This window comes from Apium graveolens, chromosome 3 (genome assembly GCF_009905375.1).
Source record: "Apium graveolens cultivar Ventura chromosome 3, ASM990537v1, whole genome shotgun sequence".
Taxonomy (NCBI): Eukaryota; Viridiplantae; Streptophyta; class Magnoliopsida; order Apiales; family Apiaceae; genus Apium; species Apium graveolens.
Genome location: NC_133649.1, coordinates 21,634,869 through 21,652,122, shown reverse-complemented (window position 1 = coordinate 21,652,122; position 17,254 = coordinate 21,634,869). Strand labels below are relative to the sequence as shown.

At 38.9% G+C, this 17,254-nt stretch overlaps 1 protein-coding gene and 1 long non-coding RNA gene across 2 annotated transcripts; one reads left to right on the top strand and one right to left on the bottom strand.

Annotated features, from left to right (window-relative positions):
* Nucleotides 1-214: 214 nt before the first annotated feature.
* LOC141710631 (uncharacterized) lies at nucleotides 215-2,456 on the top strand. The gene is made up of 3 exons (XM_074513190.1): nucleotides 215-912; nucleotides 1,083-1,712; nucleotides 1,996-2,456. The coding sequence occupies exons 1-3, from the start codon at nucleotides 552-554 to the stop codon at nucleotides 2,262-2,264; spliced, it is 1,260 nt and encodes a 419-aa protein (XP_074369291.1). The 5' UTR covers nucleotides 215-551; the 3' UTR covers nucleotides 2,265-2,456.
* Nucleotides 2,457-15,384: 12,928 nt separating this feature from the next.
* On the bottom strand, nucleotides 15,385-17,039 carry LOC141710630 (uncharacterized). Its single transcript, XR_012570988.1, has 4 exons — nucleotides 16,865-17,039; nucleotides 16,378-16,734; nucleotides 15,947-16,163; nucleotides 15,385-15,831 (listed from the first exon to the last, which is right to left on the bottom strand). It is a non-coding gene; the product is annotated as an uncharacterized LOC141710630 (long non-coding RNA).
* Between the last annotated feature and the right edge of the window lie 215 nt (nucleotides 17,040-17,254).

The following is a 17,254-nucleotide window of genomic DNA, read 5'->3' as shown; positions in this document are numbered from 1 at the left end:
ATAAATTTCATAAATGGTTATATCTAAAATGCACATACACATGGATAGAGGCATATGACTTTCTGAAACCGTGTGCTTTAAATTTTTAATCTAGAGTTTGATGTTGTCACCAAAAGTTACCCATAACACAACCGTTACTTTGTTTAACTGTAATGTGCAGATAAAATCTAAGAAAAATATAATAATAATCTTTGAAATCCATCCATCCCTAACTTATATTTTGTCAAATCTTTTGGATTTTAATGTACAGCTGTGAGGTTGTTTTTCTTTAATATAACTAAGTAGAATACAAAAGTGAACAATGATACAAACCAAGAAACGCATTAGGACTTGTATATATAGCGAGGAAAGTGCAGTGGTTTCATTACATCTTTAGTAAAAGAAAGGAGAGTGTTAACTGTTAAGCGAGAGAATCGTGTGGCTTCAACTTTTCTTCTTTTCCGTTTCAACTTTTTATTAGCTCCCCCTGTTTTATTTTTTCCTATATTCTGTATTAGCAGTTCCATTTCTTAGCTCATCGTTCTGAACATATTTAAATTTTGCACTCAGACATGGTTATAGTACAAAACAACCCAAGTGGTAGAAATAAAATTATATTTCAAGATTTGAACTTTGAACCTTCTTCTCCTCAACCTTGTTTGTCCATACAAGAGGCTTGTTTTGGGAGGAGGAGTGATGCTATGGATACTTTTGAGATGTCGGATGTTTCTTTCCGGCATGTGGGAGACGGTGGTGGTGCGGTGGATGATGGAACTCAGGGTAGAGGTGAAGAGAGGAGAAATGGGGTCCATGTAAAGTTGTGTGCCAGAGGACACTGGAGACCTCACGAAGATGCTAAGCTCAAAGAACTTGTTGCTCATTATGGCCCTCAGAACTGGAACTTGATTGCTGAAAATCTTCCAGGCAGATCAGGTAAATTCATTGTAGATATTTTTTTTCTTTGATAAACCTATTAGAAATCATACGTTAAAAGTCAGACCAGACATATTCGGGTATATCGAAAGGAGAATAATATGCACTTCTGTACAAGAAATGACTTGTTTTGTTTTGGATTTTCTTCGAAAAAATAAAAAAATTTGTAGGAAAGAGTTGCAGATTGAGGTGGTTTAATCAGCTAGATCCGAGGATCAACAGAAAGGCATTTAACGAGGAGGAAGAAGAGAGACTTGTAGCTGCACACAGAATATACGGCAACAAATGGGCTCTGATTGCAAAGCTTTTCCCTGGAAGAACTGATAACTCTGTCAAAAATCACTGGCATGTGATTATGGCCAGATTACAAAGAGAACAAAACTCTAATCACAGAAGAAGAAATGTCACTTCTTCTACTACTATTTTCCCAACAGAAAACATTGATTCCGGTGCCGGAATCACAGCAACACCTATTCATACTGATCTACGTGATCAGCAAATGATGAATAGGAACATCATTAATGCATGCAGTGATTCCACAGTCATCTCAACAAACAACATAATTACTGCATGCAATAATGAATCCGCAAGTATTTCTACAAACACCATTAATACTAACACTAGTACTAGTGTTTATCACATCAATGGTGATGAATCTGCAGCTTCAACTTGCACTCATTTTTCACTTAACCATGAATTTCCTATTTCTACTGCTACATTTTCTGCACCGAATAATTTCCTGTCCAGGTTTAATCCACTCCTCCCGGCGCCCCACCAATCCTTCCCCTGGTCACACTTGGGTACATTTGATTTTATTAGCACTATGCATATAACATTATCTCGTCTCCGTTTTACTCAAAATGATTTATTTTGATCTTTCAAAAAAATTATCAAAATTTTTTAGACATCAATTTCTAGCAGATCTCTATTACAATATTTCTAATAGTATTTACAGCGAAAAAAAACAAAATAAATCAATTTGAGTGGGACGAGGGAGAAATACGGACACTTAATTGAATCTTTTATTTATCATCATAGTACTTATTATTTAACACAGAACTCTTTTATGGGTGATTGTTTCAGGTTTACATTCATTACCAGCTGCAGAGAATCTTGAAAATAATGTGAAGAAGAAAGTACTAGTTGGAGTTGAGTACAAGACAAATGAAGCAGCGTTGGATGAGTACAACTCGGATGACTCAAACTCGGAGGTTGTTTCGGTTTCTACTGCAACAGACTCAGTAGCCAACTACACAAACAGCAGAATACAAGAGAAAATGATAATGTACGAGGAAGATAATGAGAAGAAGGCAATGCGTTTGATAGATTTTCTTGGAGTTGGGCGTGAGTAATTCATGAGAGTTTGTTACTAGTATGAATGATAGTAGTATTTTATTAACCTTGGTGGGGTTTTGGGGACAATTATAAGCTGGTCGACTGCAGCTGCAGTTTTCTTTGAAAATTTTACTACCCCCTGTTTGTACAAAAATAAAATAATCGCATGTAGTTCTCTTCTCTATCCGGGTAATTAATTAAGTAGTTATATTATTATTGTACGTGCTCCTGTCTATATTTTGGCCATTGCACCTGTCTGGCTGTTTGTATATTATCGTTATAACACAATTATCAAATGTAAAAACCGGTTCGTAAAACTTACTCCATCCATCCGTTTTACATGTCCGTCTCCGTTTAGACGGAAATGTAAGATGGATATACAAAATAGGATAGCACTCAATGATATGTTATGTATTAACGGTTTCATGTTATATAACGGTTCCCAGCTACAATCTTATCTCATCATCATCCACAATAAGACTTTGAGCAAATTAACCATCACTGTTGACTAGTGGTAATCTTACCACCTAGTCCTTTGAAAACAAGTCTAGAGAAAAAGTTCCTTACATGTATACTTCTATAACTCATGGTTACGAGGGGATTCTCGTTCTCTGACTTCCTCCGATGCACGTTAACGCCGCTGTCATTGCAAGATATATTGCAGAACGGTCTATCAACCATCCAACGGCTCCTCCGATAGTTTTTGCCAAGCTGTATACCATGGCTCCTTGCAGTTACTATTCAAGGCACACAAAAAATACATTAGTATGAGCAAGAATGATATTACAATTTAGACTGTGACGACTGAGGGGAACCAGATAATTAACATGTTCAATGAATATATAACTAATAAGTCAACAAATTGTTGGCAACTTAAAAGGACAAAACGTTTTAAGTTCTGACTTACTAAATGTATAAGAACCAACTACTACAAACTCAAAATTAAGCACCTCACATTTCTATCTACCAGTGACATTAAATAAATTTCAAACTTGATTTTGTTAATTGATTTATAAGTAATAATTTAAGTGGTTATCGCGGTGCCAATTTGAGCCTCGAGGCCGGCAGAGTACTTTCGAGAATCCTAGTCAACAAGTCGCCTAACTAGTTATAAAAAACTGACAAAATATTCATTATACATAAACTTACTAGATTTAATATAATAGTATAACTATACCATCAGTTTCATAATTTAAATCAAAAGTACTCCAATAATCCATCAAATCTTTGAGAAAGGGGCCAAATCTCGTATTTAATGGTCGGCGTGGCAATAGGCTTCGCTTTTACGAATGCCTTCCCGACCGTTACAAATACTGAACGAGAACGGTAAGGGGTGCACAAACGTCGTTGCGCGGGGATGTGATTCGCCAAGCTGGGGCAAACAAAGCCGTCCGGCCCTACCGGATTAGGAAAGTGAAGGCCCCATCGCAGATGTTCAGCCACGCCCGATGCCAAAAAATGATTGAGAACTACGACGGGGTCGAAATTTAAGTTCTAAATAAATATAAGGTACTACATACAACATCAATATTCCAAATATAAAAAAAAACCTAAAAAATGATGAAATTTAGACAAAGTCATCTATCTTAATATCATTTTCATCTCCATTTTTTTCTTGTATACTGTCATTTAAACCAAGTTAATACCTTCGACCTGGATAATTTATTAATTTAATTCAGTTTATTACTATATTTTTATATAAATGAATGGTGTCTATGATTTGTGTACTGTCTAGATAAAGATCAATGACTTTGAGTTACACGTTCAAGGTCATGCATTCTAAAGGGCTTGAACAACAGAGTCGATGTCTTAGACACAAGCCATCCAAAGCTAGTCAATTAGGCTCTACATATATACTCGAAGATAGATAGACAGAGAATGTCAGTGAAAAAGACCTAGCTAGCTAACCTCTTCTTTTATTTTATTTTTCGCCCATTTACAAACATAAACATGACAATTCACATAATCTATTGTTAACTGTGATCACATAACAACCAAGATATGATTGTGGAAGAAATTGATCCGGCAACAGCTGGACTAACTAGCTGGACTAACTCAGGTAAAGGAACAGACGAGAGAAATCGCCGCCGATCCTAAAATCCACGGTGAGCAAGGACCACCCAGACAACCGAATCTAAAGCCGAACTGTTTATTTCCCCCACCAGAGGGAGCCTCTCATGATCAGCCGTTGAACTTAACAAATACAGATCAGCGAGACAAGAAGAGAAAGTTCAAATCAGATCAGCAATTAAGGATCCAGACATCCAAGGGCAAAAAGGTGCTTTCAAGCGACATGCGACTTCATCTCGAAAAGGTTGAGAGGTTAAAAAATCAAAACAATGAAGATCCGAAGGATTTTCTTTACTTCGACGAAGAGCTCGAACTTCTAGAACGTGAGACTAGAATGCTCCAAGCCAAGCTCGAGTGGCAGCGTGAAATTCACCGCCTTCGCCGAAAACTCCAACAAGCGTCGATAAAAAACAAAGGGCAAGACGAAGAACTCTACAATGAGGATGATGATGTTGAATACGAGTATGAACCATCAGCAGAGTTGACATATTTACAACCCCGCGATCGTCGATAACGCACAGTATCGTCTGCCGACGTCTCACAACGAACTGAGTCCACATAATCTATCTCCAATGAGGACTTTGCCAAAATGCAAGAGGAAATATCACATATGCGTACCATAACGCGCAATCAGACAGGATTCGAAACTGTCAGTGAGAGTCCCCTATCTCTGGTTCTCGAGAAAACACGCATCGACAGGACATTGAAAACACCTTCCCTCAATCATTTCGACGGATCGTCTGACCCGTTAGCATTTCTCAACACTTTTAACGGTCGCAAGGCCTACTTTGGTCACTCAGAGATCGCTCGATGTCAATTTTTCTCCACATGCCTCCAAGGCACAACTCTTCGATGGTACAACAATCTACCGCCTCGGTTCATCAACTCATAGACAACGCTAAAAAGTAAATTCGAAGCTCGATTCTCCAGTAATTATAAAGAAATCAAAGTCACAGCGTCCTTGATGATAATGCAACAATGTTCGGGTGAAAGCCTCCGAAGCTTCTTAACTCGATTCAGAGAGGAGATAGTAGAAATCCCAGATCTAATAGAGCAGATGGTTGTCAACATCCTAACAGCCGGTATCGATAAATCTCGACACGGGCTGCTTCTAGAAGAATTTTTTGAGAAAAGGCCGAAAATCCTACAAGCGGCATTTTAGATTATAGAACATCGGATGATGCTCCAGGAAGCAGTAAGCTGCATCCGATCTCCCCCACGCTCTTCCAGACATGAACGGAGCCGAAGCTACAACCCGCGATCACCCGCACGGGAAAGGCGCCAAGAACGTCGCCGGTCACTACCACCGCGTACATTTGACCACCCCCGAGGGATATGAGAGAAAGGGATTGGCAACCCCGTAGTCGACCTGAGAAAGAATTTACTAAACTCAACGCCGGTAAATCGACAATTTTGGCAGTACTAAAAATCGAGCCAGATTATCGTCCTCCGAGACCCATGAAAACTAGCAGACCCCCAAGCTCCAGATACTGCGATTATCATGAAGACACCGGCCATACAGCAGAATAATATTTTCAACTCAATAACCTCCTTGAAGGAAAGATTCACCGAGGGCAGCTTGTCTACTATGTGCAACAAGATGATACGCCCAGGCGCCACCATCGAGATGAGGAAGACCGTGTCATCGACGTCATCTTTGGCGGTGTAGCCATCGGAGGGCTTTCTCACAACTCTTCCAAAATTTATGCCCGAGAAGTTTTAATGTCAATCCCTCGACAGTTAAACGCCCTCGAGCGAATCCCTCCCCGGTCATTTCTTTCTCTGACGATGATTAACGTCCCGTTTTCATCGAAGGCTATCAGGACGCCCTTTTCAATACCACGCGAGTGGGAAAAAACACAGTTAAGAAAATGTTGGTTGACAACGGCAGCTCCGTCGATGTCTTATATCATCATGCCTTCTCCAGAATGGACGTCGGAGATCAAAAGCTTGAGAATTCTCGAACACCATTGTATGGTTTCATGGGAAATGAAGTCCACGTAGTAGGATCTATCGATATGTCGGTACTTTTCGGTTCTCCCCCATGTCAAGTCTGGAAGATGGTCAAATTTCATGTGATCAGTGCCTCCTCTAGCTTCAACGCTATATTAGGGAGAACAACGATCACCGCCCTATGAGCTATAACTTCCATCTCCCATTTGAAAAAGAAGTTCCCCATAGACTTTGGTGTAGGAGAAATGACCGGTGACCAGGCAACTGCAAGACAATACTATTTAACCACAACCTCTCCAAGGAAAAAGGCAGACGAAGAACTAGAAGTCAACCAAGTACTTGACATCGACCCTAGAGAGCTAGTCAATGCACCCACTAGCAACTCTTGCTCTCCTGTCGAAGAAACCGAAGAGGTTGAAGTATTTGAAGGAAACCCTGATAAATCTACAACGATTGGCAAAAACCTCCCTGAACTATTAAAGAAAGATATCACGAACCTCATCCGAGAGTTCTCTGACATTTTCGCCTAGGACCCCAAGGACATATCGGGGATCCCAGAGGTCATCGCTCAACACTCACTACACATCAACAAAAGCATCAAGCCAGTAAGGCAGAGACACCGAACATTCTTTGCCGAGAAAAGAGCCGCCATCAACCAAGAGATTGATAGGCTACTCGAGGCCGGTTTCATCGAACCGGTACAATTCCCCACATGGATCTCGAATGTGGTCCTGGTCAAGAAAAGAAACGGGAAGTGGAGAATGTGTATCGATTACTCGGATGTCAATAGGACTTGCCCCAAAGATTTTTACCCTCTGCCGATCATCGACCAGCTCATCGATGCGACAGCAGGAAATAAACTCCTCTCTTTTATGGATGCCTTTTCAGGGTATAATCAGATTAAGATGGACTCCCAAGATTGGTAGCAAACTGCATTCATCACGTACTAAGGGGTCTTCGGATTCCGAGTGATGCCTTTCGTTTTAATCAATACGGGGGCCACATTTCAACAGATGATGGATAAGATATTCGCCTCACAGATTGGGAGAAATATGATGATATACGTCGATGACATGATTACAAAATCGAACATTTCCTCTGACCATGTGTCCGACCTTCGTGAAATATTTGAAAATGTGATAAATAACAATATGCGGCTAAACCCTGCAAAGTGCTCATTCAGTCTTACAGCGGGTAAATTCCTTGAATTCTTGGTTACCCAAAGAGGCATCGGAGCAGATCCATCTCAGAAAAAAGCAATCTTGGAAATGGAGAAACCAAGATCCATCAAGGATTTACAAAAACTAGCTGGATGTATCGCTGCACTCCGAAGATTTATTCCTCAATCGACAAAAAAATGCATTCTTTTTTCTCAGCAATGAAGAAAGCTTCCAAATCCTCACATTTTGAATGGAACGATAACTGTGAAAAGAATTTCTCCGAGTTAAAAACATTCTTAACAAACCCACCCATCCTCACTCGGCGTTTACCAGGCGAGCCGTTGCGGGTATACCTCTCAGCCTCTGATGAAACCGTCGCGGCAGTCCTAGTTCAGATTGATGAAGGAAAAAAGTCATGGTGTATTGCATTAGTCACTCACTTCGAGATGCAGAGACAAGATATCCACAGGTCAAGAAGCTAGTCTATGCCCTTGTAGTCGCCAGCCGAAAATTACGACACTACTTCCAAGCAAGGGAGATTCATGTGCTCAAAATCAACCTCTAAAGAGAATCCTGCACAAACCCGACATGACGGGCAGACTCGCTGCTTGGACCATCGAGCTAAGCCAATTTTACATCGAGTATAAACCTCGAACTACGATCAAAGCTCAGGTTCTCTCAGATTTTGTTGCTGAATGTCAATTCAAAGCCAAAGCGCACAAATCTGACAAAGATCAATTAAGGCCATGGCTATTGTTTGTCGACGGATCCTCGACCGCCGATGCAGGAGTAGCAGGAATAATCCTAATCAGCCCAGAGGGATTCAAGATCCAACAAGCCTTCAAATTTGAATTCTCATCTACAAACAACGTAGCCGAATACGAGGCACTTATCACAGGCTTAAAGATGGCAGCGGACCTTGAGGATGAGATTATTGACATATTTGGAGATTCTTAACTGGTCTCTAAACAAATAAACGGGGAGTTCAAGGCACATAATGAGAGAATGGCTCAATACCTTGAACGAACACAAGATTTACTCAAAAAATTCCCTTCATGGAGACTTTCGAATGTTGATAGGGAGGAAAACCAGTAGGAAGACTCTCTTGCCAAGTTAGCATCCTCCAATTTACCTGTTAATCTCGATCCAATATATATCGACGTCCTAACGGCCCCTGCCATTGATGATCTATCTGTTAATCAGATTCAGAATAACCTCGAATGGAGAGAACCGTTTCTTGACTATATCCTCGACAACAAACTCCCTGAGGGAAAGAGCGAGGCCCGTTCACTCATGTTTAAGGCAAGAAACTACCGTGTTATCGGCTAATCGTTGTATCGACGCGCTTTATCTGAACCGCTACTCTGTTGTTTGACCTCATAGGAAGCCCAACAAGTGATGGTTGAGGTACACACTGGCATCTGCGGTGAACACCTCGGAGGAAAGAACTTGACTCTTAAAATCATCAGACAGGGACTGTGCTGGCCCACAATCCGTAAATATTGCGAGGAATATATTAGAAAATGCTAAGCATATCAATTACATGGGAACGCAAGCTATCGACCCACGACTGAGCTCAACTCGATTCTCACCCCATGTCCCTTTTTCTAGTGAGGGATAGATATTGTAGGGCCCTTTCCAAATTCCAAAAACCAGTGCCAATATATCGCAGTAGCGGTGGATTACGCGACCAAATGGGTTGAGGCAAAACCCCTTTCCAAGATCAGAGAGAAAGAAATGATCGAGTTTTTTATGGAGTATATTGTGTTTCGCTTTGGGATCCCAAGGATTTTAGTTTCCGATAATGGCAAACAATTTGTGAGAGCGCAGTTTGAGAAAGCTCTAGAAGAACTAAAAATCCAGCAAATCAAGGCCTCAGTTACATACCCACAGGCTAATGGGCTTGCAGAAGTAACGAATAGAACCATCCTACAAGGCCTAAAAAAAGAATTGAAGAAATCCCTTGTTGCTGGGTTGATGAAATCCCGAATGTGCTATGGTCTTACAGGACGACACCCCGAAGCGCAACAGGTGAAACTCCATTCCGCCTCGCATCTGGCGTCAATATTGTACTACCCGTCGAGGTAAGCCTAATTTCCCTACAAGTAGAAGTATTTGACCCTTCTCTCACACTCGAGGGCTTATGCTTTCACATCGACTTGCTCAAAGAAACAAGAGAGGAGTCTCGACTCGGCATGATCGTACAGCAGGAGAAGACTGCAAAATACTTCAACAAAAAAGTCAAAACCAAGAGCTTCAGGGTTGATAACCTCGTCCTTCGAGACTCTGCTGCATCACAATACGCTGTATCAGGAAAGTTCAAGCCGACGTGGGAAGGCCCGTATCGGGTTTCGAAGGTTGTCAGCACGGGGACTTATGAGCTCACATATCTCAATGGTCAGCCAATCAAAAAATGCCTAGAATGGCATTCATCTAAAGAAATTCTATCAGTAATCTGATTTTGTTTATAATGTTTGAAACCCTGAGGCAATAAATGCCATACCAAAAACCAACCCTCGATGCAATGAGGGTCGTTATGAGATCCCCATCAAGGGATGCTTAATTTATAACAATGAAAGCTTTTAATCTATTTCCGGAAGCAACAAGTTTCATTATCTATCTACTTTATCTTTTACAGATTTTTTTTAAAAAAGGTTAGATAATGTAAACAGAAATTGACATCAGAAAAACCAAGTTGCCGAAAGTAAAGACATTAAACATGAATGGCAAATTTTTTTTCAAAGAAAGGTCATCAGATTCGCAAGCCAAAACAAAGTCAAGGTAGTAACACAGCTATGTTTGGAAACTACTACCATGTGACAAACAAAATCAAAATCATAGAAACAGAGTAAATAGCTTTGTCCATTTCTCTCCGAACACCGCTATTCAACACTCCATTCAAAGAGGAAAATAACCAAATTGTGAAACATACATACTTACCAATCATCTACTGAAATGTGAAGCCATTAGTTTGATTAAAACAGAATAGAGCCAAATTGTGGTAACTTAAAATTTTTCTTGTGCGTTTCAAAAGCTCCTGAAAATTGCTATCTGCAAACCTGTTTCTCTTTCAGGATTAATGTTATAAATACAGTTACTAACCAGTAACAACTTCCCAACTAGGAGCTTTGTTAATCTCACGAACACCCCATACAGCCCCTTAAGGTAAATAATAATGACACATATAATAATACCATAGGAAAGCAAACTCCCAAGTTACAGACATATCACTTTTACGCCTTAAAAGAAATCCGATAGGAACAGGTCCAAAATAAACAACGACAAACAAGAAATTAGTCTAACGCTTAATCAACAAGTTCCAGAGATCAAAATACTTTTACATAATTACGGGGCATTCCCCGCTTTCAAGCATCATCCTGTGGGGGAGGATCTCGAGGGGTCGCATTCGCGTGAGCAAAATCCTGAACGTACTTCTCGAAGGAATGACTCGATATCTCCACACCGGCAGCCGATAGCCTGGTCAAACAGCGACCATACCCATCGCCCAATGCCTTGGCTATGTCTTCAACACTTTTTTCCAGATCAATATTCATTTGACAGTTATCTTCAATCAACATCTTGTTGGAAGCAATCACGTCTGTAAAATCCTTGTCCTTCTTCTCACGCCTTCCCATCTTATCGTCCCTCGATAGGGTGACTTCCTTCAAAGCTTTCTCCAACTCAACAATCCATTTATAAGCAAATTCACGCTTTACTTCCATCTCGCCAACTTGTTTACTTAGCTTCGAATTAGCTATTGTCGACTCGCCAGCCCGATGTTCCGCCTCTGAGTACAAATCCTCAAACTTCTTTTTCTCCCGGGACATCGAGGCTAGATCAGTATTAAGCTAGGATGCGGACTCCCCATCACCTTCATTCTTAAACTCGCTCAGGATATAGGTAAAATCTGAAAAAAAAACTAAAAGCAACAACAAAAGTGCAGGGGTCAAAAATAAAACCTATGAACTAAACAATGAAAGGAAAAAACCCACACAGAAAGGAATCATTAGTATTAAGAGCACATACCCGGCCAACAAGGCTTATACACATATCTACCAAGTCACTACGTTTCTTGGAAGAATAGGATACCATGTCTTGAGGAAGCTGAAAAGCCCTAAAAGCTTGAATTGGCACGGTCGAACCCCCGGTCCATCTTTCATTAGGTTGGATCTCAGCACGAACAATGTCCCTCGCAGTATGGACATCCGAAGAACTCTTTATAAAACCCTTCCCCCAACAATCGTCAAGGTCTTATTCTTCGCAACCCGACCAACTTCAACTCTCATTCCATCGTTATCTGTGCGCGACCTCTTCCGATTTAGCATCTCAAAATCATCTGCAACAACATCATCCGGTCCTCCATAACTCGATCCCCATTATCATCCAACAACTCGATTGAAATGGATTTACCAATCTTCGAGGGTCCGACATTCAAGCAACCAGTCTTCGACCCGACCTGTGCTGAACCACTCGCTTTCTGAACAAGAAACATCATAGCTTTGTCCATTTTCTTTCCTCGAACTCCGCTGTCAAGAATATTCTTCAAACAGCTCCCAGCAACTGCGTAACAAAAAAGAAAAGAGAAAAGGGAAATCCTTATTAGAAATCCACAAAAAGAATGATAGCTAAAAGGACAAACATATAATAATCCAAATAAAAAAAGAAATAAAGAAAGGAGAACATAGCCTTACGAGGATGACCCTCTAGAAATGCATTATCCTTCAAATGCAAATGAGAATAAAGAGACATCGCCCCATGGTAATTATCCAAAAATTCGGCGTTATACTTATCTAGTTTATTCAAAAAATCAAGGGTCTCGCGACTAACCTTACGACAAGATTTAACGAACTCTAAATCAGGGCCCTCAAAATACAACCACTTGGGGTGATACCTCGAGTTCGACGAATGGACACTAACTATCTTCATTCGTTAATGACGCGTATCAAAGTAAACCTGACCTTCGTGATAGCAGATCCCATAAATAGAAAAAAATAACGGGTTCGTCGGAACACGACCTTTCTCATGATATGAGGCGATAAAGCCATTTACTTGAGCAACAGAATTGGGGGTTAACTGCGCAACATCACACCCTATAGCCTCGTAAAGTGCCAGTTAGAACGGGTGCATCGGCAGTCGAAGCCCAAACTCAAACAATAAAGGAATCCCGTGCATACCGTATTCAGGCATCATCCAAACCCGGTCATTAGGACCCGGAACCCGGTACCTATAACCATTACTAAAATCAACCCACTTTTTTAATTTACCTGAAGGCGCAGGCTTATTTACATAAAAACTAATATAATCTAGACTCGATTTACCAGCAAATTTGACCCTACCCATCGCCAAATTATTTGCTAGCTTTCGCTTCCTAAACACTACAGTTCTAGGGCTTAAGGGAATAGGGGCCTGCGACTCAACATAATACCCCTTCAACAACTCATCCTCGTTCATGAAGTGGAAAGAGTTACAGTGTACTAAATTCTCAGGAATTTCTAAGTGATCAAGATTAAGAAAAGATTTTTGGTCACCTTCATCGAGGGGCCTTTTCCTAAGATTTCGATCAGATACAGTCTCCACAGAAGCTGAAGAACTCTCCATATCCATAACATGAAAACAAATAAAAAGAAGGGGGAAAAAGATTAAGCAGAAAAGTACAAACAAGTAAAGAAGATTTAGAAAAACTAGCACAACAAGACCAGATATTGTACAAGACAAAGCATATAAAAGAAAAGGAGGAAGAATGTAAAACATAGAAGAAAAGAACTTACAGGTGAGGGACGAAGTGGCAGCAACCGAAAGAACTTTTAAGAGATCCGGAGAGAAACTGAACGGTTTTTGGCTCCCCCAATAAAAAAAAGAAGAAAGAAAAAATACAAATATATACATATGTAAGACACTCACGCACATGCACAAAGAAAAGGAGAGAAGTACACCCGTTTCATATTCTTGCTTTGTCTTTATTCACAATTATTTTTACTTTTACTTTCATTTTTTTAAATTTCTTGCCTGTTATTTTTTTTATTTTTTGACTGTTATTTTTACGCTCACTTTTGCAAATTCACGTTTCTATTTCAAGCCTTTTTCTCTCAGAGGACAAATTATTTGAAGCAAATCTGAAGATATTGCAGAAAAGGGGGGGGGGACAAATGGTTGACCTTGGACCAAAGGAAGACGACCCAAGGAGTTGTAATTAGAATAATTATTGACTTTGATGTAAAGCCCAAGAAGGTCCATTTGTAAGAGAGAGCCCATTTGAGACTCCCTATAAATATAAGATAACAACCTCATTTTAAGGGGTTGGCTAATGAAGTAAAGAAAATACCTCCTTAAGATTAGTCTTATTTATTAGACTTATCAATATATATAGGTTTTGGTCCGCAAACCCGGGTGGTTGTAGTAACCACCGGGTGCCCCGCATTGGTTCATTGCGGAACCCAGCATTGGTTCATTGTGCCACAAATCCCGCATTGGAACATTGTTGCAGCGCATAAGGGCATTGCGGGTGACAACTGCCACAATGCTTAAAGGCGGAAGGAATTTAATGTATTAATTATTGTTTCGATAATAACGGACTTAGAAACCATTTATTATATATTTTGTAATTTTATTAATACTTTCCATTTATTATCAATTGTATAATAAGTTAAAATTTTAAAAATAAATTAGATATATAATCGAAAAATAATTAAAATATTAGTTTTAATGAAAAAATAAAAAATCGAATATGGTAATGAAATGTATGAATGCAGTATTGTTAAAATTGTTTATTGATAGAAATTTTGATACATTACAGATTTAAACAAATATTGAAAAAAGGAAAAAAAGAAAGAGCATGGCTGCTTGGGGGCAGGGCACCCATCAATGCCTCATTGGTGAGGCGCATTGAAGCAATGCGGGAAGCTCTGTTCCCACCGAAACCCACTGCCTCTTTTTCTTAACGAAACCAAGTTTAATAATAATAATATTTTTTAAACATTTTTTAACACCAAAACTATTAAAACAATTAAAATATGCAGTACTAACCGAAAAATTTGAAAAAAAGTGATTTAATAAATAAAGTCAACTTCGGCAATACTTCATTGCGGGGTGCTCTGTTCTTCTCGAACTCACTGCCCCTTTTAGGTTAGGAAAATTAAATTTGTTTATAATAATATTTTATAAACATTTTTCAACACAAAAACTCTTAAAATAAGTTTAATATACGATATTCACCAAAATATTTATATATTAATATTTAATCATAAAAGTCAACTACAAGTTAAAAAGTCAACTAAATATTAATTTTAAATTAAAATGATGGAGAGTAGAGACATTTAATTAATTTAATAATTAAATATTAATTTTATATAAAAATGATGGATAATAGAGACATTTAATGAAATCAATAATTAAATATTATTTTAAAGAAAAATGATGGATAATAGAGACATTTAATTAATTCAATAATTAAATATTAATTTTTGTGACAAAAAATGGATAATAGAGAAATTTAATCAATTAAATGACAAATTATTAATTTTAAAGAAAGATGATGGATAATAAAGACATTTAATTAATTTAATTATTAGATATTAATATTGAAGAAAAATATTAGAATGCCCGCAACTAATCAATGCGTAGGGGAACAAACTGTAAGAGTAAACAGTTGAGTGACTAAATTGTTAAATGTGTAAAATATCATGTCTCCCGCATTGGGTCAATGCGGCACTCGCCCACTCCCGCAATGACTCAATGCGGGGGGTCTGTGACTAGTTTTCTGCAGAAAACTTGTCACAAACCTTTCTACTGCTAACATCGATATCAGGGTGATCTAGATATAAATTGCGGGTAAAACCTACGTCTGGTTCATAGTTTAAGAAAAAAACGGCATGGTTCCGTTTATTTTTTATAACTTACCAACATGTTTCAACTAAATCTAAATCAATAACCAATCAACAACCAATCAAAGCAACCACAATCATGATCTAAATTAAACTCAACCAATCACCATCAAATCTAAATGCAACATCAATCCAGTAAACACAATCATAATCAATAACAAAGAAAACAGCGAAACAAATCCAAAATATATACAATCCAACATGAAATGTACATAATAAAGAGTAAACTATAGTCCCCTATTCCTCTGCTGGATCCCATAGTCACTTATCCGTCTAGCAAGCCCTTTTGAAAGCTCCCTAGTTATGCGATACCGGAATGTCCAAATACCCAATCCAGGCTCCCAAACAGCATCTCTCAACGATATGCAATTAAGTATAGCATCCATGTACTTGCACATGTACACACCACAATCATGGGTATTGGTCTGTCTCGGCCGTTCCTGTACGAAATGAACCTTCATCTTATGTCCATCAAATATGGAAGGATCCAAGTAATGCAACATAGCTGACAATATGCATTCCTACAAATATTTCATATAATTGGTAACCAACAATGACAAGTGTATGTAAATTGACTAGCAAAGTAATTACGAAGAACATAGAATGTCATTGCATATATATATTGAGAGTAAATACCTTAAGATTATCCCCCCATTCAGCTAGAGGATCAACTAAAAGGAGCTTATGTTGATTAATGTCCAGAATGAAAAAAAACCAGTGAGCATCATTGCAGCAAGGGTAGAAAGCAAAGTCACAATCCAATAATCGTGGCCCAATGCGCTGGACTGCATATGAATCATATAAACTATGCAGACCGACCAACTGCACATCTGAGTTCAGCTTCAGGATGGGCCTGCAACATTGAAACAATTATAAAAGATCCCATGAACTACAAAATCAAAGAGTTATCAATTATCATCAATTATCATTTCTTACTTTTTAAAGTTATGAATTATTATTAACTTACTAACTTACTTTATCATTAAAGAGTTAACTTACTTTCTATTTTAGTTATCAGTTATCATTAACTTACTAACGCATGAACTAAAAAGTACTTTTTGTTTTACCTTCAAGTTCTTGCAATAATCTTTTAACAGCAGTTGCACGAAAAATATGAAGTTAAAGAAGAACTTCTTAGCCGTGGGCTTCAGACCTGGGATGAACTCCCTAACCTTCAACAACTCTATATAGGCATCCACGACATTGATGTCTACATCACATTCCGGATTTAGGGTCTGGACAAAATCTCAAGTAAGCTCAGCAGTACCTCTGTGATCTCTCCAAATAAAATCATTCTTATTACCCCACTAGTGCTTGTATAGCCAAAAAACTTTCCTGTTTTTCAATGGCCTCGTCATATCAGCAAGCCACCCAGGACCACCCCGCCTTAGTTTATCCTTCAACTTCTCTTCATCAGTGTCCATCTGCAAATACATTTCAAAACCCCCAAATTAAACACATATTCATGAAAATAAACATTAAGCATATAGAAATGCATCAAAATACGTACAACAAGAATCAAACATAAAAAATGGAATGATTCATGATACGTACATCAAGAATCATCCTCAAACTATCAGGAATAACACCACTACTACTACCGAATTTCACCATGCCACCTGCAACTGGAGTCAACTCAGTAGCAGGAGTAACATGAGAACTCGTGTCAGGAAAATCAATAAAAGTGGAAGTGCGCTCGGTAGTAGGAATAACAGGGGTAACAGTAGCAGTAACCAACAAATGCATTGAGTATCAAACATTACAAACATTTCTAAAACTAAAGAGTAGACTACTCGAATATGTATAAGACACACATTAGTAAGAAAAAGTAAAGTTCTAAAACTAAAGAGTAGTACCTCAGACTGAACAACATCAGACTGAACAGCAGGGGGAGCGGATAGGGGGTCGATTGTGAAGCAGGGGGGGCAGTAGCAGCAACCTATA